The 25,297-nt window shown below is 37.1% G+C and overlaps 1 protein-coding gene across 5 annotated transcripts in view; it reads right to left on the bottom strand.

Annotated features, from left to right (window-relative positions):
- Positions 1-25,297, bottom strand: part of LOC114366706 (uncharacterized) — a 50,336-nt gene that overhangs the window by 12,118 nt on the left and 12,921 nt on the right. For 2 of the 5 annotated variants that reach the window (XM_028323650.1, XM_028323652.1), the window contains exons 3-4: positions 11,651-11,916; positions 1,266-1,345 (exon numbers count right to left, since the gene is read on the bottom strand). In XM_028323650.1, coding sequence (XP_028179451.1) covers positions 1,266-1,274 — 9 coding nt within the window. In that variant the 5' untranslated portion in view covers positions 1,275-1,345; positions 11,651-11,916. Of the gene's footprint in view, positions 1-1,265; positions 1,346-11,650; positions 11,917-12,018; positions 12,122-14,532; positions 14,685-25,297 lie in introns of those variants that run through there. The other 3 variants (XM_028323654.1, XM_028323655.1, XM_028323651.1) reach the window with 3 other exon arrangements.

The raw sequence follows: 25,297 nt of genomic DNA, 5'->3' as shown, positions 1-25,297 counted from the left end.
GTAAAAATCACATTGCGTAGCCAAGCTATGATTTTTGTCACTACTGACCTTATTGGACAATAGTGTCAGCATAAATTATAAAAAATATTGAAATGACCTTTTTAGTTTCTATTAGAAGGTTGAATTAATTTTGTAATAACACAATCTAAATAACAATTTGATACGCTCATCCGAGAAGTGTAGAGCAGGCCAAGTTTTAAAAGTTCATGCTATTTTTAAAATTAGATCCGCCTCATTACAATGCAGGATTTATTTTCCCACAAACATCAAAATACATAGTTTTGCATGGACAATGGGACATAAATTCACACATTTATAGCGTGCGGAATATCGTCACGATACGGCGACGCACCGCGCGCGTAGTTTTCTGCGGGTTTTTTTATGAAATAGCTGGCAGTGCGCATCCATGCGTTGCAATATGCAATTACCCGTGCTGCACTTGCGGGGCTGCCGTTACGAGAGCCCCGGTTGAATCTACTTAGCGATGGCAATGTTTATGTTCCGTACATTACCCAGTTTTACGACCCTTTGCATCTGTTTCAGCTATTCAATTCGGTTTACGATTTCAAAATGTGGAGTATTTTGCCGAAATCTTGAGTAAAGCTATGCTCGAATTATTTGAAGGACACGCGGTTCTATACGTCGTTGAACTGAAGTTCTGAGGAGTTGTTCACGCACGACTACCAAATGAAGTGTTACGTTCTCAAGCAAGAAGTACTTACAAAGTTTTACGACTTTCTGCGTCTGTTCTGTTTGATCTATTAAATTCGGATGATCGAAGATAAATCTTGAGTAACTTCGTCTTACGACAAAGGATATGCTCGAAATTTTTCTGAGGGACAAGGTAAATTCTATGATGATTAGTTATATCTTCAATAGAACTGATAGGAAATTTCCGAAGAGTTGTTCATGACCGAATGAAGTGTTCAAGCAAAAGTACAACAACAATATGCGCAACTTGACTGATAGCTGTTAGAAGAGAATAGCTAAGGACCAACTCAATGAGAAAGTTGAGCAGTAGTGCTCGATGCTCTAAGGACGAAGACTAATAAATTAATCTTAATAATGGNAATAATGGTTAGTAAATATTAATAAAGACTGAATTCATCAAACTTCTAACACAGAAATCGCTTGAAAAGAATGAACATGAAAACTCAATTTGGGTTTTGGGAACGTTAACGGTTTTCTTTTAAACAATGAAGGTAGCAAGTCTTAGCTAGACTTCTTCTGGTCGGAAAAAGTAATTACTGTTTAAAATTACTTACTTTTGACATCGGCTACCCAGCTTGATGCGAGTGACAGCCTTTATTCGCGTTCATGACTCCGGTTTTACTGCATTTACTACCTGCGAACAAAAAATATTTATGAAACTTCGCGTTAAACTTGTTAGACGCATACTTATGCGAATTATAAATGCAAAACATTATCATTCGAATCAACTACATAGAATTACGATAAATCAATTATAAGCGGTCTTGGTATGTAGAGAAAGAACATTTCTCTATTCTCTACATAATTAACTCTAAATTATTTATTTGTATCTGTCTTCGATCAAATGCATTCTTGCAATTAATTACGTGTGCTTGATAATTAACGATCTCCGTTTAAACTTTTATATGACAGTGCTCGTGTAATTTTGCAGTTTTCTTTCTTCATGCCAGTTAGGTGATAAAATACCCTTATCACATAACTTTTTGGTACTTTCAATTTTATCAAATCTCGGGTGATGAAAGAATGATGGTCTATGACGATCTCAGATCATAGATCTATGATCTGAGATGACGATTGACGAATGATTGCACCGCGAGGCTTGGACATTGACCCAGATTCGACATCCGTTGACAAACGATTCAGAACATCATGTGAGTTGACTTTTAAATTGCGTTTGATGAATAAAAATATATACAAAATAGGCGACCGCTGTGTTGTTGACGCACACTGTTTTGTTTGGATTACGTAAACGGCTGCATTATTGAACTCAACATACATTATGTATACTTTAATAGACTACGATTATAAGAATAGTATAGTAAGTCGTCTTTATAACTTAATTTTTAATAAAACTAATTAACATCATTTTATAATTTTGCTAAATTAGTGCGTTTGATTTATTTGTGATAACAAAAACTTGAATAGTTAACTTTCATTTTGAAAGTTTGCAATTCCATGACTACTTTCTTTTTTACTTGAAGCATATCGTTACAACAATAATATTAACCTGTTACGTATCGAATTATCGATGTAGGTATTCTAGGATCACCAGTTTTCATTTTTCTACAGTAAGCATATTCACGGAAGTAGGTTACTTTTATTATGCAATAGCTGCATAGGAATTATAGATTACATAATAAAATACGTTACTGCTGACCGTATAATTGTACAATTGTACATATTTGCAAAATGACGAGTACAGGTGCTTATTAGCAGTGTAAATAACAAAAAATGTTGTATTAAAAGTATCGTATTTCACAGAATATGTAATAGCTCTGGTAATAGGAGGTTACTACCTAAACCTAATGTGATTATTTGAGTTTAGTGGCGTTAATTAAAAGGTGCACGGTTATTACTGCAACCACACATTACTTTGCTTACCACGGAAGGCGCTGAAGATAAACAGCAATTTGAAACAAAAATGTACCTTATAATACAGTGTGATGTTGATGTTGTTGACTATCCTTCCAAACATTTAAGCTAGTCAATGATTAGAAAGATAAGTCCTAAAGATACCGAAAATAAACCCAAAAATAAAATGTGTATAAACAACACGGAACTAATTTGCATTGTATTGCACTTTGCACACTGTTTCCACTTGCGAATCATCGGGGCATAGTGTTGGCGAAGGGAATAGATTAGTTTTTCGTTGGCACACACCCACAAAGCGGTCACGTGTGCAAACTATTTGTACACACACAGACGCGCACAGCTGGGGCGCGGGTCAATGGCCGCCACTCGCGAAACAAGGTGAATCGCAATGTCCGCACTGACTTTTTGTCTGCGACACCAAGTAATGCGACTCCGATGTATTGTATTTCGTAACTTCTATAAATAATTGCTAACGTATGACATCATCAATATATGGTGAGAACATCTAGAGCAGGTATATAATACCTATCTCTATCAGCTGCAGGTCCAGTGTATGAAATTTAATCAAGAGTAAAAAAAATAGTTTTGTTATTTATTTTCATGACGCAAAGGTCGATAACCGAGTCCAACAACAGAGCCAAAATGATCGTGCATTTTTATGCTACTAATAATGAAATTATTCATGCGATAAGAAAGATAAACTGGCATAGTGTGCTTGTAGGCAGGTAGTTGTAGATAACAATAATTGTGTTATTTATTTATCTACACTAATATTATAAAGAGGAAAACTTTGTTTGTTTGTTTGTTTGTTTGTTTAGTTGTAATGGATAGGCTCAAAAACTACTGGACCGATTTAAAAAATTCTTTCACCATTCGAAAGCTACATAACTCACGAGTAACATAGGCTACATTTTATTTTGGAAAAAAATAGGGTCCCGTAAAATATTTGGGATTTTCATAAGACGTGGAAAAGCGCCATCTATCGTCATTGGTTAAAATCTTCTTGCGCCTGACAAACATTTTTGAGGTACGTAAATATTCATGAAGGCAAAGCTGTCAAACGCCATCTATCGACATCATTAGTAAATTAGTAATACATGTACTATGAATAGCGCTGTTCGTAAATAATATTGAAAAAATAAATAAAGATATTTTATGTAATTGAACCATTCACTGTATGTACCTATTTGAATCATTCACTGTGTTTAAACAAGCAAATCAAAGTGTTAATTAGTGACTTTTTACAAACTTCCTTGCAAATTCTTACTATGTGCCGCCATCTACCGAGATGAATATTAGGTTAGACGCTTGAAATTTGGCATGTAGGTACCTTAGTAAACTTAAAGCTTATTTACAACAAGTAATTACCGAAATTCCCACGGGAATTAGCGGGAAAATCCTTTTGTATGAAAAACCTAAACCGCTTAAGTTGACCTGAAGTGATGCAGTGACCGCGCGCTCTCCGCCCTCTATCTCGAAAACGGTTCACCGTATAAAAAAAAATTTTAAACAAAATTTGTAGAGAATTTAGTATTCTACAATATTGATAATAAATACAAATAGCAAAAAACCCATAGGAAATGAGATATTTCCAAAAAAAGCGCAAAAAACCGATTTTTGTGACCTTTGACCTTAAAATTTAATAGTTGCTTACACCCTACCATATGTAGGTTTTGAGACAACTTTTAGGGTGTCAATATACAAGTATTTACAGACTTACAGCTGGGTATCTCTAATTCCGAGATTCTTACCTAATTTAAGCTTAAATGACTGGACTATTCTTAGAATATTTGTAACAGGACCAAACCACCCCACAGTTGCGATGGGGTCAGTGATCTAGCCATACCTATTGTATCAAATATAGCACTTTTAATGCAGGGACACGCATGCTCGTAGAGAAATAAACACGAACCAATTTCAAAGTCGATTAATCTTTCCTGCAGCTCTGAACCCATTTTGCAAACATGCACTCAGGGTTGCCAGATAAAAAATAATCCTGGAAAGTAATGCATAAAAATGGCGCAGAAGGATTTGGTATTGCTGAGACTTTAGCTCTCGGATGAAATACATGCTTAATTTAATTGTATGATTTAATTCAATGGAGAGACTGGTAGTTCAGGAGTCCTGAACTACCAGTCTCTCCATCGAATTAATCTGAATCAGGACCAGGTGGAAGGTAAGAGAGCACGCGGTCGAACGCCAACCCGCTGGATAGACGCCATCACAAAGGCCACTGAGTCCACCATGGTCCAGTGTACTCGCGACGCCTCTAACCGTCAGAAATGGAAGCACATCGCCAGGAGAGCTACCCTCGAATATGAATGATATCACCCCACCATGTACCTCGTCAGCGCAACCACGACCACTCTGACAAGAGCGCCCGACTAAGAAGAGAGAATTCATATTTTGCGTGCTGTTTACATTTATCTATTTCTACTGAGTACGTACTGTTTGTTTGTATCATATTTAATGAGGAAGCCACGCTTTGTCAACTCGCGATCGTATCACTTCGCCGTTCTGCAAGGGACAGACCCTGTTTAGTTTCATCTTACATACTTGGATAAACATTTTACGAGTAAATACCTACAAGAACATAGCAACCCTAAAACATTCCCGCGGCATTAACGGTGTCCCTTCACGCCGCGTGCCGCCGCGTCGGGGGCGCGCGCAACCAAATTATGCCGCTTCGCCCTCACCCTAGTTCCAGTTTAACGTGAATTGCACCTGTGGGCACGCAGTAATTGATTTACTAAACAAATATCCCCTAGGATCAAACAAAGGCAATCACAATCATCGCCTCGATGATGTATGATAGATGTGTGATCATGTGTGTGATGATGATTAACAGCCTTGATTGAGACTTAACTGGAATTGTATCTCTCCTCTTTAATGTGGTTAAATTGGAACAAGGACTCTCTAAAAGAAATTTCCCTAGCTTCATGAAACTAAATATGCGATGGATGGATGTGACTCACGAGGTAGGTAAATCGTACTTTTTTTTATCCACAACGAGAAAGCTCTTGGCCTGTATCTCACCTGATGGTAAGTGATGATCAGGCCGAAGGTGGAAGCGAGTTTCACCCGGAATCATCAACCACGGAGGAACTGGCTATCTTACCACTAACTGCCGGAACACAACAATGCTGTTAAGATTGTTGTTATGGCGACAGACTTAGGTAAGATGGTGGTAGATAGCCAGGCGGACTTAGAACAAGCCCTACCACCAACCAAACCGAACAGAAAAATCTGCCCCACTGGGAATCGAACCCGGGACCTTTGCGTCTGAAGCAGGTGGTCTTACCACTAGACCACAGAGGCGGTTAGATAGTTACCTACTCATCCGTTAGAAACATCAAAAGCCTAGAAAGCCTTTACGGGAAGGAAATATGTGTAGTACAGATTTGCTGTAGTAAGTGCCATCGTGCCGTCTAAGATCAGCTTAAAAAAACACAAGCAATCTTAAGTTCGGGAAATCATGAGAAAAGTTTGATTGTGAACTAGTGAATCCATCCATATCCACCCCCTTTCATAAATAAGATCGAGAGAAACCATTAACATTTCTCTTCTGAGACGAAACTGGGTCAGTATTTTGAGTGTTGTTTATGTCAATGAATCCAACAGCACGTTATGCCGAATACATCGTCCCATCGTCTGCTAGGTTCATTCCAGAGGACGGTGATGCGCGGGCGCGGCTGTGGCCCACATTCGCGTTCTATTTCCAATCGGCTAGCGCCCTCTATAATTAGATCCGCATTGTTTATGGCCGACGACCGACTAACATGATACGGCCAGCTTCCTGTATTTGTTCTTCAATTCCTTTTGGATGGTGAGGAAATTGCTCTAATGCATCAAAGAACATTGTTCGTATAAAACTATTTACAATCAAGTCTAAAATAAATAGGCAGTTTCCTTACACTACTGAAATTCCAAAACAACCATTCAAGTAAAAACATGAACAACACATCCCAAATATCAGGACAGACAGAAAACCCCAAACATATTGCTAGGTAAAGCCAACGGTAAATATTACAAAATTAACAAATAAAATTAACATTTATGATAATAAAGGTAAGTAATTCGAAAATATATTCTTCTACTGTAGTAAAAAACTCAACAGCTGTGCAGAAATAGATCTCGATAATATATTTGGTTCTATTTTGAGATCTGTAACAACGAGAGCTCGTTCATTGGAATGTCTCCAACGATTACTTGGAAAATGAACCTGGGCATCCCTTTTGTTATCAATTTTAGTTTAAAATGCATTAAGCGATTATATGTCAAGATTTATGAAACCATCCAAACTTATTGGAATATGAGGATCTTAGTCCGTTTTGAAATAATTCACGAGGTATTCACGAGAACAGGAATAAGGAATAGAAGTAGCCCCAATATTGATCCTTGAGGGACACCATAAGTATTGTGCTAGGAACTAGGTATATACTTTGTATTTGACCTATTCTTATTATCTGCTTTCGATTTAGAAGAAAAAAAGAGGATAGAAAAGGAGAAGTTAAGAAATCGAAAACATAATATAAGTTATATTGCGACGCTGAAGCGCTATGTTGGTTTTTAACTCACTTTATTGCTCTTTAAAATTCATTCGACGGTGCCTGACGACATAAACAGTCTTCGACAGTAATATAAATTTAAATAATTATTTGGCCGCATTTCAACTACATTTGGTTCAATCACAGCCTATAATTCGGTTTGGTTTAAATAGCACATGAGCTTATAGGTACAAAAAACATCCTACATTGCGCATAAAATGTTCATGCTTAGCATTCGGCTTCAGCACTGATTCCACTTTTTCCATTTGTAAATAAATAACAGAGAATTAAAACATTTTAAAGGGGTAAGTCAGATGATCGGATCATTAACTTAACAATTCTTAATTGTATTAATTGACGTCGTTATTTTCACCAATCAAATAATTGCAAGTTTGTTAGTCTTGTAACTACGTAATTTTCGTGAATCTAATTGGTCACGGTAATGACGGTAATATGAATGTTGTTAATGGGCCGCTCGCAGTCGAAAGTCATCTAAATCTGGTGTAAGCCCGAGTTTGAGACACGCAATCCTATGTTGTTTTCCTTCAAGTTGATTGTGTGTCAGTAGGTCAATAGCTGACTCGAGCTGATAATTTGCAAACAACTCGTGGACCGGTTGCGAACACGGCTTTTTACCAACACTGTTATAAGAATTCATATTATAATAATAATCAACAATCTGCCCATTGATGTTCAATTAATTCAATGCAATAGGATAAGGCACGTCGCTAATCAGATAGCTGTTGCTAACTCAACGCATCAATGTATGAATAATATCGTGACTTCCCGTATATGCTCTGACATGCTCTGATTATATGCATTTGTAACTAGCGATTAACCACGAAGGTTGGGTACTAACTAACACATAGTAAGGATATGATGTCATACTCGTAGCATGGCCTAAAATGTGTACTATGGGTAATGGGTATGAATTAAATCCGCTGTCCAACTGCAATAAATGAAACTGAAGTGGCATACGAAAACAATTTACAACGTATTGCGTTACGGAGTGCAGTTGTACAAACGAATGGCGAACCAGACAGACTAGAACAATTTTATCGGGTCAGTAGGGCAATGTCACAACGCTCACTACCGACCCCTGCGCTCTTTCGAACTTCACTCCGCACCCGATACGAGATTTGTAACAATTTCAAGTTCAATGCATCGTCATTGTAAATTCGATTTGCATTCTTCATTTCAAAACAAAGATTAATAAGTTCGATGTTTTAAATTGTAACAAAACACTATTTAATATTCTTTACCCAAAAACCGACTAGACTTGAAACGACGTTAAAAATGTTATCGTAGACCACGTCACCAGGAAAGATATTGAATGCCCGAGAGTCAACAGCAGAATTTCTCGTAAAGGTTAGCAACAAAAAATGGATGATTCATGAGCACGCTTACAAAGTTGTCGGAATTAAACCCAACGTCGTCGGTTCTACGAACAGCTAATCATGGCGTCTGTGTGTGTTCTACAATAACGTGTGTAAAATAAACCACATAAGTTAGAGGATAATAGCCCGCACAAATTGTACGACCGTGACATATAATTTCGCAGTATGAAACAAGTTTATGTGTTAGATAGCAGCGGTATAAAACTCAGCCAAGTTTGCCTGGTTATTGTGCCAGTGAGCTAGTTAAAATCACCACGAAGTTACTCGGAAGCGATGCCACAAAGTGTTATCTATGTATATGATAACTTCTATGACACATGACATTACCCTGAAGTTATGTCACAAAAACAACGCAGAATATTATGATAAGTATCTGCAAATACAAATAGACGATGTTCCATCTGTTGATAATAATACAAATAAATAAATTAAGTCTGGCTAATCTTATTCCGCATTAACAGTGACTATCCGCAGTAACTATTACATATCTCTTAATTTCATTATAACATCGATTTAAAGTAGATCAAGGGTTTCTAGTAAACTAAAATTGTGTAAGGAATAATTAAGCAAATAAAAGTATTAATAAAATCAACTAGTAGAGACGCGCCGCGAGCTACAAAATAGTGCGCGAGCCGAGCGCAGACTTGCCAGATTTTACATTATTTACAAAGGAAGGGACATCCCAATTCTAATTCACAAGTGCTGAAGATTTTAAAGTTGCAAAATGCTGTGATTTTTGCAAATAATCACGAATGAGCTGTTAGAAGCAACGCGGAAATGGAGGTGAAAGTGGGGTGAAAGCGGCGCGCGCAACGTTTACCTAATCGCGGCGCGGGCGCAGCGGGCACCGGTTACATCAGCGACCCGCGGCACAAAATGTGAAAGTCAATGTTATATTCGATGATCGTGACGCTCGCTCACCTCACACGTATTACTGCTATGGAATTTGCGGAGTCAACAGTCAAGCAACAGTAACCGGGTCAAACTATTTAAACTATGATATTCATTACGTAATTACAACAATGTGGACGTTTTATATTACGAATAGCATCCACTAATAAATACCATGTTAACGTTAAAAATATCAAACCTAATCCGAAGCAGGATTACCTGCGAAATAATACCTAGAATTGTTTCAAAGTTATTCGCGTAAGTGCGTCGAGATGGCAAAGGAATGAGTCACAATAATATTTCTTTCGATGGCTCTTAGTCATCTCCTGCTCACATCAAAAATGAACTTGCATATAAACAGATCAGTCGTAGTAGCTTGTAAGTTCGTGAGTTTGGAACAGTTGCTTCAGAAAGGAGCTCAGTAAATCATATAAATATCAACATCGAGGAACATTTCCAGAAAATGGGACGAGCTAGAGAAAGTGGTCGGTCGTTATCGTAACTGTGTTTGTGATAGTCGTATCTAAGTGGGTCGGTACTCGGCTCAGGCACATCACAACTAGAGCAAACTGTTCTTATCTGTGTGCGTATCTAGCTTGGTTTTGTTTGTTTACATTCCGCACCAAATGACCGAATCCAAGAAAGAGGATATTTATTATTTTCCATGACAAATTTTGGACTTTTCCCCGAAACACCTTAGAATGGCCGTAAAACCCCAAATCAATCCAGTTTCTTCACTTCTTTGATATGAAATTTCACAATCAACTAGATATTTATGTGAATAGCATCAATTCCACGGACCGCGCTTAAGTTTCCAATATCTTGGATCCTTGACCTAATAATACCTATCTATACGAATAGATAATACAAAGTGGCCTAGTTTTGTTCAATGGATACATATTATCAGTCGGAAGGAAGACTAAAATTGTATCGTTCAAGTAAAGAACTAGCTACCTACATATAAATAGTGTCAGAGAGCAGACAAATAAAGCATTTTAAATAAAGGAAGAATAATACGTGATCATCACAAATCATTAAACATCCATCAACAAAACATACGAGTAAGATCATGAATTTCAGTTGAGTCTTGCAAGTTAAAATGGGATTACCTACTGCAGCAACGTCCATAACCGGAGATTATCTGTTAAGTCTTTCAAAAGCAGTTTGTCTTAATAGAGTTTGACTTAGGTATGAATAACGAGTGTCTTCCTTATATCGTCGGCCGGCGAGGCGAGTAGGAAACGCGGGCCGCCCGCAAGCGTGCCTTGACCCACTTTGGCACCACCTCGAGGCTCGAGCGCTCTCGCAACCGTAACGCAAGTTCGCGATGCAATCGTTTCGAGTTTCGTCGACTGTCTTCGATCGAATACGAATAAATTTACGGAAGAACCAACAACAAACACTCTTTTTAATAGAACTTGAATCACATTAATAAAGCAATTAATAAACACACTGATGTCATAATCGTTATCTTCATCGTCAGGGAACTATTCAATCAAGCAATCACAAAATACTACTTGAAAATTACTGATAAAGATAAAGCAATAATGGAAATCAAATAGTAAGCAAAACTAGCTACACCGTTTAAAAGAAGAACTAACTACTATAAAATAATATGTGCCTATAAAATCTACAAAGAAAGCGACCGTAGACCGCGAACGGGATGCGAGATTCGCGAGCACGGATCAAATATTTAAATCAACAGAACACAAAATGTCAACCGTGTTCTAAATTTAGTGAACTTGCACACGAGGTCGTGATGCGCGTCAGTCAATTCGTGAAGATGGCGCCCGTATGATCGCGATCTCGTCTCATTAGCTTCACAACCTTGTTCAACAATTCACAATAAGCGATTTATTATCTACAATACATAGCAAATAAAACAGAAGGCCAACAAAGCGTGTGCACATAATCTCTGGCGGGACGTGAGAATTCTCAGAATGTTCAAAAGCACCTGCTTCAACTCTGGAATCACAATCGGATTGCTGTCCCTTACAAAAACTATGAGAATTAATGTTTGTTCTACTTGTAACATTTTCTCGTCGTAACAGAATCGTTAGAATTTCAAATCGCAATATTTTCTTCTTGCTTATGTTCGAGTGATTAAGTTTTTCAAGATTTTAGTCCTTTTACATTTCCATCCACTAATGCTGTTTCGACGATTTAATGACCTGAATGTTCAAATTGAACGGTTCAGTTCCTAACTGTAAAGTTACAAATTAAAATACTTACAATTTCCATGTAGTAGTGATTAATCCAAATTTCAACAATCCAGTAAGAAGAACACTGATCACTGAACAATTTTAGGTCATAACAGTCGGAGCTGAGATGTTCCACTTCACTATTTAAATCAGTAAAATAAATTCACTAAAATTTACCGTTGTTCACACACACAACTACAGTCATTTATTCACTAAAAGTTTCTTCAATAATATTATTCTGATTACATAAAACTCCACACACCGTATCTGGGTTCACACCCAGTTCCAACTAGGTACCTGTAACAAGACAAAGCGGTAGTAAGTTTTACGACTTGTACGAAGATTACAAAACACATTTATATTAGTTATTGAATGCAAGAAGATAAAACACGAAAGTACCTACTTGACTTGAGAACTCATTTGAGTTTAGAAATGAGCACAAAATGAAGTATGACGTAAAGAAGTGCCGAGTAACGGAAGCACGAGACGTACGAACAGCTCGCCGACGAAACGCGGACTGGTTGGCGCAATGGGGGAGCCGCGGAGGGGACAGACGGAGGACAGAGGGAGGGAGAGCGTCTGGTCGACTGGTTGGTCGACCTATTAGCTTGACTTGACACACACACTACCGCAGTATCAGAAGATTGTAGGCAGTTTTTGTGCGACATGAATGTACAAAGTTTGTCTTTGTTAAAAGCGGCAGAAGTTTTTGTGGTAATAAAATTAGTATCTGTGACTTTGTTACTATTTATAATATTCTGTTCTAGTGTAGTGTTACATTTAAGGAAGGATAGATCTGTGCAATTGCGAATTGGCTGCGCCAGCATCCAAGAAGTAGGCACAACCTTCAGGAGTTCTCATGGCCACGCGCTCGAGCGTAAAGGTCATCTCGCTGTTGCTACAGCTAGCAGCAACAATGCTTATCGAAATGCGAGTGCCTTTTTGATCAACAGACAAATTCTAATAGCCAGAAGTTGATACAATGTTGATGCTTTATCATTCTAAGTTTTGCCCTTTTAGATAAGGATAGATATATTAAAAAGACCACAAGAAGATAAACCATGTTTGATAATATGAGATAACGAAAGAAACGCACCAATTTTGTGCGAAAAGACACACATGGATGGATGCTTTTGATAACAAACAATGTACGTCTACGTAGGTCCTTCCTTCTTTTAGATAGCTATAATATGGGTATCCTTCCGTTTGGCCAAATTGCTTTTCGCCAAATTTCACTTCGCAAACAACTTATCGCCAAAGTTTCATTTTCCAAATGAACTTTTAGCAACTGTACTTTTCGCAACTAATTCATTTGGTCAAATTATCATTTGGCCAAATATTACTTGGCAAATGTTTATATAGCAAATGTTTTATTTTGCCAAATATCATATCCCAGATAATTTGTTTGGTCAAATTGCACTTCACATACTTCACCCACCGTTACCCACAAATCAATCGCGGCCGCCGAGCGCTAGAATCACCTCTATTGTTAATGAATCATTTGGAAATTTCGATAAAAAGAATGAAATATGAAAATTAATTTAGAACAAATTTTATATTAACTACCCACTAAACAAAATATTAACCACAAGTTAATTTGTATTCCATTCTATGCACCAATCAAATTATTTTGTAAATAGTGTATCGTAAAATATTTTTGCCAAATGAAACATTTGCCAAAACATACTTTGCCAAACAATAATTTGCTAAACAACAATATGCCAAAAACGGCATTTGCGAATTAAAAGTTTGCTATAAGTTGTTTTGCCAAATGAGAATTTGCCAAATGAAAATTTGCGAAACGTTGTTTGCGATGTGATAATTTGGGAAACGTTTTTTGGCCAAACATTAGTAATCCTATAATATGCCTATGTGTTACACCTTTTTCTAGATTACCAGCTTTCGTCTAATTTACCTTGTTTAATTCCAATGTTAGAAAGCTTGATTAGTGAATTAGTTGATAGTTATTTACATTATTGGCTACAATAATTATTTTGAATGTCAGACAATGTCAAAGAATATGACATAAGAATATCAAATAAATTGAGTAAGTAAGAAATGATCAGTATTAACACGGAATTAATTAATACATATACATAACGGTAAGTTCTGTAACCAACCAGATAAAAATAAAAACAAATATTGAGGAAGTAGTTAATAGAGATAAAACTATTGTACCTACAGAATGATAAGCGCAATGACCAAGGACTGATGCATACTCATTAGCTGATAGCACATCATCATTAAGTAGTGATGATCCTACAAAATAGAAATATATTTTAACAAACGATAGGTAACTCTTAGTAGAGAGCGAAGAAAAAGTTGAACGAAATAATTTTGAATAACAAACATCGTGATCGTGATGCATATTATTGGTTCACCCGTGCCATATTGCTCCGAAGCTCGAACCGCTACGTATCGACGATAAATAAATAAAAATAAAGACTTGGATAATCTTCGTGGGGGTAACGCACTTGTTTGGTTGTCAGTCTATCTCGCTTACGCGCGCTTGTTCGAGTTTTTTTTCATTCCTACGCCAAGTCATCGCCTTGCCAGTTCTTTATTTTTAATGGCCGCCATACAACTCGTGGCAAAACTGCCGAACCTTTCACTGAATGACCGCCAATCGACTAGGCAATTGCAAAATTAATAAAAAACTAGCTGACCCGGCGAACTTCGTACCGCCTTAGCGTAGAGATTTTCTTAATATTTTTTTCCGTAAGAACCATCCTTGGACTTCCACAAACATTTAAAAAAAAGAATTATCGAAATCGGTTCAGCCGTTCACACGTGATGCCGTGACAACGCGAAACGGGTTTCATTTTTATATATATAGATTGTAAAATTTATCAATCAGATTCGATTGTTAAAGACGTTGAGGAATATGAAGAGAATTTGATGAAAATAACTCACAATTGAAGTCGCTGATGCTACTCTGATTGCAAAACTGTTGATGAAAAGGTTAAACGAAACACAAGGTGAACTCACGTTGCCATGTACGCGCTTTGACCAAGATCGTAACCATCTCGGTTTGGTCACGTACCGGCCGTGTATTTTTCGAGCTATTTGCAATGAGTTCGCGTTGCAGCGGCGTGTGCGCACATTCTGCCGCGGCCGGCGAGACTGGGACCTGTTCTAGAGAAAGTGCCAGTTTCCAAGCGATTACTTTCCAAGCCGAAGTCGACGAGTTTGGTTTGGTCCGTGGCGGTGCGGTGCTGGGAGCCCGCAGACTACCGTCACTACCGTTACCCCTTTTTTGCGCAACGAGGTCGCGCTTAACATAAAGTTCATCATTCATCGATTTAGCAACAGTTTTCACTTGTTTCAAACTAGGTATTATGTAAATGCGCGTATTCATTTGTGTGTTGTCAACAAGTTTGACATTGTCAACACAATTTAACCACGTCTTTTGTTTAGGTATTGCGGAATATTCTACTTGTGATTCTACACATTATGATGATTTACTAGTAATACGAGTATAATGTATTAATAAACAAAGCAAAATACAAACTATGTACCTAGATTAGTAAGAACTAGGGATTGCAATCCGGTATCATTTTCAATCCGGCCGGATTTCACCGGATTGACGCTAATCCGGCCGGATCCGGACGGATCCGGCCGGATTGCAAAGTTACTTGGTCTAGTATTTAGTGATTTTTAGTATTGATAATAGTACATAAAAAGAAAAATAAAATACGTATTTATGGAAAATAAAGTCACTTTTTTTATATTTTTCGGTATTAATTGTAATTTTTGGTAAGTAAGTACGTACTATTTGTCCTAATAAAATTATGAAAATTCTAAATAATAAAGTTAGTAATCAGTCTGACTTATTGCTGTATGTAAGTATCTGAAAGTACTTAAATAATAATACTGTTAAACTCTTATTAATAATTTACACAGACTTAAATCAACAAAACAATATTTTAAATTTGTACTTATAAATTCAACTTTAGTTCTTTTTAAGAAATAATCTGACTCCTAAGAAACAATAAAACAAGAAGCATTTATTTTTTGCAAAGGAAAATGCAATGTAGTGTCGCGGCACGACTAGCGATCTGGCAATTCGCGCGCGCTCGACTTTCCCAGTTCACGTTCGCGTATTTTTTGCTTTACCGGATCCGCCACCGGATCCGGCGCCGACTCACCGGATCCGGTAGGTCCAAAAACACACCGGATCCGCCGGATTACCGGATCCGCCGGACCGGATTGCAATCCCTAGTAAGAACTGTGACTAGAATATTCATTCCCAAATTGAAAAGTCTAGTCAAGTTATGAAAAATTTACCCGAGCTTGTTATTTTGTGTCTAAAATAACTAATACACGAGTAGGCTTTTAGAGAAGAACAGGGCCTTGTCATTTATTGAAGGTTGCAGTATAAAAATAAGACAGGGGTGGTTTAGAGATCGAATGAGGGTCGCAGCCATACATTGTAGGTCGAACCGAAGTGAATAGGCGACGGTCGTCCTGGAGGGCGAATATCAGAGGTAATGACCCTCTGTTTACGCCGCTGCTAATTCTCAAGGTAGTCTGAGAGAAGATTATTTTCAATACTCGTCTATATTTGTCTCTATTTCTTAACTTGGGAGGCTAGACAGCTTCACTGAAAGAGATAATATGTAAATCGAAATCGTTGTGCACAATAGAGAAATAATCGTATGGAATAATCGAATAATCTGCCCAAACGAATTCACAGTCTGTTTGTTTCAAGGGATGACTTTTATCCAAGTATGGCATGTGCCGAACTTGTTACTTCTAAAACATGTTTTACATACTTTGTGTAAAGACTGGGGCTACAAAATTTAATGTAATGAAGATTTACATCAAAGTTCAATATTAACTTTTTCCAAACATTATTCTTTTTACACGACTCCATATCACCAAGTAAGTAGGTACTATGGTTTGGCACACGTTTCCATCCCCTATGTATCGATTCTGCAGATCTTGCCGGGAAGGGAAACTATAAGTAACTTCAGTTACATTGTCATGCAGTCAATAGACTGCTTTTCAGGTAAGGTATGGTATTTCAAAGGATTTTGATCTCGGATTATTTACCCAATCTGAAAGTATTTATATTCATTTTAGGTATTGAATACTCTTATTAAAAAAATCAAAGGTGAAATCAAACGAGACTTATAGAAGTCCTGCCTACACGAGAAGATTTAACGTGTCGCCCACACAGGCTTTAATGTTATTCTGCAAAAATATTAAATTTCCACGACGCTTCTTACAAAAAAAAATAACGTGGGTATTGAAGCCTCTTATCATTGAAAATGGAATTAGAAAATCACAGGTATTAGTAATTAGGATGAAGAGATGTGGGAGGGTATTGGATCCTCTTACATTGAAAATAGAATTCGAAAATCAGATGGAGTAATTTGGAGTAGGTATACATTATAGAGTTAAATGCTAGTTCTTTTCTGTAATTACGGCACTTGCCGTAAAAACGCACAATCGGTATTTCCCAAGTGGCTGAAATTGGATTACTTACTGTGGAATAAAAACGGTTCAGAAACGGTGGCCGTGGTCCGTTACGCGAGCGCTCGGCCTGACCAACCCGCGGCCCACAAAACTCTTTTACGTATTCACACCGCTCAAACTGTAATGAATATACCAGTATGTGATTCACGTAGCTGGTGAATTTAGCGTTACAGTTAAAACTGTGCATTTTTGGCATTATCAAGCGTTTTACCGTGAGATTTCGATGTAGAGTCCCCAGAACTCAAGAATCAACTTGCTTCGTAACGAATACCTACTCTCGTATGTTTTACAAAGAACTTACGCTTCGTAACAAATATTCTCGTATTATTACTTACTCGAATATTTTTTGGAATTATTATGGAAATATGCACGTACCTAGCTAGTGACAACTCAAAGAAACTACACAGAAAATGCTGAAAATTTTCATTACGACCAATATCTGTAGAATTGGGTTAAAAGCACACTGAAAAATAATATTCACGATCGTTTTCAGACCACAAGGCATCGGGATTGTTTTGATAGCAGTGAAACTAAAGTTTCGACCGGAATCAATATCGTTTTATGCGCTTGGATCGAATCCAAATTCTTCTGAATATAAAATCCGTTTATGGTTTATTTATATGAGCAGATTTGTAACTTCAATTTGCAGGCTATTAGTAAAATTGTATATGAATAAGGTTTAATGTATAATAACATGAATAAATGTTATAGTATCTTTGAGATAGCATCATGTAACGAAGATAAATACGAAAATATGTAGGAGTAATCCTTCGTAAGTAATTCTTCAGGCGTGAATTTTCTTTCTAATAATAGAATAACTAATTGCTATCCTCTTCTGCTTATTCTTTTGTTCGTTAAATTCACATCCGTTAGCTTTGATATATCGAGTATACTCGTAGTTATGGCAATAGGAAAAATTGGTAAATTATCTTTCATTTCTTGCAATTATTATTTTGCGATGCGTAAATGCGTCATTAATCAGTACAATATTTAATCAACAATATCAAAATAAATCTTCAACTATTTCAGACTCCTTTTCATTCAAATCTACTGATATGATAAGTAGAAGATTGATTTTATCTTGTAGCATTCGTTGTCTACGTTTGATCGGAATTCCTACTTCAAAATTTACATTCTGTTCTGAGAATGCTTTCTTGGTATCTACTGAGTTGTTATTAAGTATAACCTGTGGTATAACTACGTACGTAAGTAGTGCTATTATTTCAAATTATACATAATACAATCGTAAATTAATTGAACAATATTTGCGATTACCCATTATTTTGCTACGTGAGTCACGAGCGCAGTGTCTCTTAAAGTCAAAGTCAAAATTTCTTTATTTGTTTAGACTAATAAATAGTTCTTACAAATCGTCATTTTGCTCTTAATGTCTCATAATCTTTTTACCCTACCAGCGCTTCGAGACCAACATTTGGCAAGTGCTGAGAAGAAGCGCCGCAACAAACTCAGTCACCACTGTCTGCCGGTTAATATAAATAAATAGAAATAGTAGTAGTAGGTACATTCGATTCAGGAGCAGTTCGCTGAATTTACCACGCATTGTTGTATGGTGTATCTTATAAGAATGGGTATACAAAATTGCTCTACTCCAACTCTCCGTACTCTACTTTGACCGTCACCGCTTGATTGTATCGACCCAATGTCTTCTATTTTGCCGATATTGTCACATATGTTTCATAATAGCTTTATAATGGCATTGGAACGACACGGGCAACGTTGCACCGCCAGCGGCAGTCGGCAGTGGCCTGACCTTCGCCTGTGGACGCGGCAATTGGGTCACTGGGTCAGCGAATTTGCGCTTTTTTCGCTTCGCACACGATTCTACAATTTGTTTGTAGCAGCACAACAATCAACCTTCATGATTGGCAAGATATAATGCAATTAAAACGTTGTAGTTAAATTCAATTTTGCAAAGCGCATGACCATGACCTTTTTATTCAATACTCAATTTTTATTTATAACTTGTGTCCGCAACTTTTTATGTAGGTACTTATGTGGAAATCGTTTTCCATTCAGATATCCAGTCAACCAAGAAGACCTCTCATTTCCTACGATTAAGTTTAATAAAGGAATCCGTTCAGTAGAATGCTCAAGCTAAGTTATACAGAATCACATGAAAAATATAAATAAGTTACACACTATACATTAGTTTTTGAATTTATCTATCAAGATTTTTTTTTTTTACCTGAAATCCAACGAGTTATTTATTTCTAATCGCAGGTAGTTGACTCCGTCCCTTTGAATTTGGTCACGGGTACTATTTTGCTTGAAAAAAATCTATAGAATTCTCCACGTGTTCCGCCCTTTCTTTCTAGGTGACTTGCGTAAGGTAGGTACTATAAAGCGAAGCAGATACACTTTCACATTGGGTAGTAGTATGTATGTAATTTACAATAAGAAGTGTATTAGAAATTAGACCATGATAACGTAGTTTACTAAAGCATGTGACCTTAACTTGTGAGAGTCATGAATGATTATATTAAACACTAGCGGCCGCCCGCGACTTCGTGCGCGTGGATCTCGTTTTACCCCCCCTTCATCTATCTTACGCGGTTCAGATTTTTTCATACAAATGTTTTTTCCCGCTAACTCCCGTTCCCGTGAGATTTTTGCAATATCCTGTTGTAACTAAGCTTTAAGTTTACTAAGGTACCTGCATGCCAAATTTCAAGAGTNACAAAATTTTTCGATGACACTTTGAATACGCAACGAAACGAACTCGAAAGTTTTTCCTACTAGAGGTACTGTACCTCTAGTAGGAAAAACTTTCGAGTTCGTTTCGTTGCGTATTCAAAGTGTCATCGAAAAATTTTGTATGAAAAATTAAACAGCGCCCCCTATATTATAGCCGCCCTAGGGGGCGCTGTTTAATTTTTCATACAAAATTTTTCGATGACACTTTGAATACGCAACGAAACGAACTCGAAAGTTTTTCGTACTAGAGGTACTGTTCTGAGAACGCTTTCTTGGTTACTGAGTTGTTATTAAGTAGGTATAACCACAGATAATATAAGTATAACTACGTACGTAAGTTGTGCTATTATTTCAAATTATACATAATACAATCGTAAATGAATTGAACAATATTTGCGATTACCTATTATCTTGCTACGTGAGTCGCGAGCGCAGTGTCTACTCCAACTCACCGTACTCTACTTTGACCGTCACCGCTTGATTGTATCGACCCAATGTCTTCTATTTTACCGATATTGTCACATATGTTTCATAATAGCTTTATAATGGCATTGGAACGACACGGGCCACGTTGCACCGCCAGCGGCAGTCGGCAGTGGCCTGACCTTCGCCTGTGGACGCGGCAATTGGGTCACTGGGTCAGCGAATTTGCGCTTTTTTCGCTTCGCACACGATTCTACAATTTGTTTGTAGCAGCACAACAATCAACCTTCATGATTGGCAAGATATAATGCAATTAAAACGTTGTAGTTAAATTCAATTTTGCAAAGCGCATGACCATGACCTTTTTTCAATACTCAATTTTTATTTATAACTTGTGTCCGCAACTTTTTATGTACTTATGTGGAAATTGTTTTCCATTCAGATATCCAGTCAACCAAGACCTCTCATTTCCTACGATTAAGTTTAATAAAGGAATCCGTTCAGTAGAATGCTCAAGCTAAGATTAACAGAATCACATGAAAAATATGAATTAAATGAAAAGTTACACACTAGGTATACTCATAGTTTTTGAATTTATCCATCAAGATTTTTTTTATCTGAAATCCAACGAGTTATTTATTTCTAATCGCAGGTAGTAGACTCTGTCCCTTTGAATTTGGTCACGGGTACTATTTTGCTTGAAAAAAATCTATAGAATTCTCCACGTGTTCCGCCCTTTCTTTCAAAAGGTGACTTGCGTAAGGTAGGTACTATAAAGCGAAGCAGATACACTTTCACATTGGGTAGTAGTATGTAATTTACAATAAGAAGTGTATTAGAATTTAGACCATGATAACGTAGTTTACTAAAGCATGTGACCCTTAACTTGTGAGAGTCATGAATGATTCTAATAAACATGACAAATGAAAGTCGAACTATTGTGCCCTATTCCTCCCACTATAAGTAGGAATTAATTACTAAAGACTAGGCACACAAACAAATAAAGATGACAAGTAGGAGGAGTTGTAGGAGGAATTCCCCAAAACCAAAATAGACTAGAAATAATAACCACTCAATGTAATAAGTAATAACATTTAAGACGATGTAATAAATCATACCGCACATAAAAATTTTAGTCACGAGTTTTTAACGCAGACTTCCGCGTAGCGTAAAATCGCGGTCCGCGTGAGCTCTTGATCGTAGATTTATATTTTATTTATTCATCTTTTATTAAAAATTAAATTTATGGGATATGTGATTTTGGATTTGTTCAGAAAATAAAAAAAAGCAACTACCTAACCTTTATTCCGTGATCTCTCTCTCTAGTGCTCTCTACCGATCCTAAGTTGTATTAAAACCCTGGCTCATGAACTCTACCAAAAATAAACGCTTTGATTTTTTTTATCCACAATCATCTGATCGTCACTTACCATCAGATGAGATACAGGCCAAGACCTTTCTCGTTGTAAATTTAAAAAAAATACACTAAAACTCCTATAATGCAGCAAATACTTTACAACGGTTGTAAAACTACGTTTTGGCCTAAATTACCTAATTAGTTCAACAATCAATTAATACGAGTGCAACCCAAATAGTTTTACTTTAATAGGTACGAGTAGTAAGTAGTTCATTCTCTGACGTTTTTCAACCTCAATTAAATATTTAATTACTCATTCATAAAAATACTCAATAAGCAAGTTAATCAAGTTGGTAGACTTCGTAGTTTATAGCAACAATTTAGCGTAACAAGCAACATAATCAAGCTTTTTGATAATGAAAAGCCTTTAACCACCAACCAACACGATCGTGACAGTTTGTTCGTATTGAAAGCTAGTAAGTTACACAAATCGTCTCGTTGCCCAATTCTTTGTGGGGCCGGATCATTGGGAGCTATTCATCTAATTTTTTGTCGCGGAATGAGCCAGATGTTGCGCAAGCGGGACAATGTCGCCTGATGACGTCGCGTTCGACCTGCCTACACCACACATTTGAAATCATGTGTATGAATTTGACACTTGCAGTTTACATTGTGCGCTTAAATGTAAGTTGCAAGGTTTTTGTTTTTTGAAGACAATTTTGAGACAGACTTGCCATGTACCTAAATGAGGTGGGCGGAATTTGAATAAGAAATCTTATTTATGAGTGACCTTAAAATTTACGCCTACCCAGTGATGGTCGTTCGTCAATAACACAGAACATTGGTTTTCTTTTTTACATTTTCTTCTGTGCAACAAAACTAACAGGTATTTTACCGGTATTTTGATTTCAACAGCTCACGATAGCCTCAATTATGTCGCTATAGGATGTGATTCACATGTCTGATTTGAATCAAACAAGAAAAGCCACATGCCAAATTGGATGTCAACATTTTGTCGGATAATCAGTTAAATAGTAATCGTGCGCATCGAGACTGTCAGACAAATTCTTATTTGAAACATCGTGCGCGGGCGGGGTGCGCGGCAAATAATATTACAGCCGCGAGTCATCGACCTTCGAAAAATCTGACCTGGCGCGCGCAAGGTTGCTTTGAGCGCGACCACGTTATACTCGACTACTTCAAAGTTTAAACATTCCTTCAACAGAGTCGAACGCTACAAGAAAATTAATATAAATATTCATTAAACTCTAAATAAGCAATCGCAAGCTTACCTGCACGTTATCGTACACTCGCTGCCCGATACTGTTTTATCTGCAGGTCGTTATACCGACATAAATCTGAATATAATCCACGATTTGCACACGGTGACCTTTATTCGTGGAATTGGTTATTCCAAGGTTTTCAACAAAACGCGCCTTGCAAAGAAATCAAGTTTTTCAAGATCGAACAGTTCGGGAAATTTATTTTATAACCAATCCTGAAAATGTCAATAAACTACGAAGGCGGATTACTATCTTACTGTCGCGTAAGTAACCTTTGAGCTATTTTTGTACATACATCTTTGTATACCTGATTTGCTTATTTTAAATATTTCAGAACTAGTTTAATATAGGTTCGATCGTTCGTTCGTTTCAGCCGAATAATATAAGTTAAATACCACGAATTGGAGCAGATATAAATAATGTATTAATAAAAACTGTGCGTATGAACCATTTCAGCGGCCCAGAAACAATAGTCTGTATTAATGAACCGCATGACAATGTAAAAACTTCAATACGCGCAGTGTTTCAGTCGTGTAAACACGGCATAGTTTCCAAACAAGTGTGTCAACGCTCGGGCGCACGTGGTCTCTATTTGTTATAGTTTGTACGTACCCGAAAGCCGAAAGAACTAAGCCAGATTTTTGGTCTCTCTACCCCATTTCAGCATATTCAGCTCTACATTTCTCTCACCACACAAGAGCGCTGAAAAAAGGGAGAGCTTCTGTTCAAAGAGTATAAAACATGTTTTTTGAGTTGAGACTTCAGTGCCTGAAGATGACTTTGATTTTAGATCGTAATCGCAGCCAAGTTATAAACGAATCAAACGAATGAAAATCCTCACTACTTTGTAGCATAGAGCTATAGAAGATAATTTAACTTAAGTAACTTTACAATCGGCTAGGTTACTCTTTGAAAAAGTCAATTTATGTTCTACTTGTCTACTAGTAATATACCCATTACCGTGACGAAACAAACAATTTTCCTGTTTAAGTATGTGAACGGAACTCCCTGGGCCGCGACAAGATGTAATCACAAGCTTGGTGCCTCACTCGCGGCTATTACAAGTAAAACTATACCATTCTGAGTCATTTAGATCGACTGTGGATATTTGCGACAAACGTAATTTAGTGAGACCCGTATTTAGAAGTTTCACTCTACATTTTTAGAACCTGTAGAGTTGTAGTAACACATACGAGTGTAGACGTAACGTTCTCGTAGCACAAAATGAAATAACTAGTGACTTGGTACAACGCAGAAGATTAACCATTAAGGTAATTTAATAATCCAATTCTTTTTAAGTTGTTTACAGTCGATAATCCTCTGTAATGGATATTAGTTGTCGCCCGGCCGCATGAAAATGATAGTGCTTCTTCAATTGTTCGACTCAAATGATCAACCTGTAGCTGGCCTGAATCAGACGCTATTAAAAGGTGTGTGTATTGTGTGAGCACATAATTTAGTCGTTTTAGCGTATCGTACGTGGCCGAATGAGGTCGGCCAGTGAACACCCCGCCAAGGAGAACCGTTGACCCCCTCAGCCTCACATCCGCGTCAGGATAATGCACCGAACGAGAGCACGACAACCTCTGTAATTACGCACTATAAATTAATTAGCCTTTCGAAAGGCCGCATGTCCATTTCAGTAAAATTATTTTAACGAACCTGTCCGTCCAATTATCAGAACCTGAAGCGTATTCTCGAGCTCTCGCCTCTCTCCTGGAACGAGCGCTTTAAATAACTATTTTACTGACAAAAATACAGCTTAAGTAGGTAACTAAATAAAATGATTAAATTAACGATGCAACAATTTTTCAATAAACGTGTTTGTGTGTACAAGCGATGATGTCACGCGGAGAGACAAATCGTAAATTAGAATAAGTTGTTTACCTTTAGTAAAGATGTTGACTTGTTGATGGATCTTCGTAGTTGATTCTAGAGTATTCGGCCGTTAATTTCCAGTGTGATTGAACTTTTTTTTTATTATTATTGAATATTCGTAGATACCTATTTACTTAGATGTTCGCAACGGAAAAGTACGTTTTTCTTTAGAACTTATTATGATACAGTGTTGGTTGGTTATGTACTCGTACAGCAGACGTAGAAACTTTTTAGATCTCGCGGCTACATTTTGTGACAGGATAAAATTAAATAAACAAGGCACAAATTTTTGGTCAGCCTAGTTTCCTTCCTGGTATCCCCCGCTGACCTCAACTTAAATTGAGGTCAAATCTATAATTAACTACAAGTACGACAACTTCTACAAACCATACTAAGCAATCCTAGAACATATTTCTTAGCTTTTTCCTTATTAAACTTGAAGAGGGCTTGAAGTTATTTAATTATCAAAATTCAACTCTACATCTTTAGAACTTCACTCTCTAGAATCCATAAATAGGTAAGTATACTAACTTGTAAGGTA

Source organism: Ostrinia furnacalis, unplaced genomic scaffold (genome assembly GCF_004193835.3).
Source record: "Ostrinia furnacalis isolate ACB-3 unplaced genomic scaffold, ASM419383v2 OfSCF0666, whole genome shotgun sequence".
Taxonomy (NCBI): Eukaryota; Metazoa; Arthropoda; class Insecta; order Lepidoptera; family Crambidae; genus Ostrinia; species Ostrinia furnacalis.
The sequence above is the reverse complement of the archived record's forward strand: the minus strand, read 5'-3'. Positions and strand labels throughout refer to the sequence as shown.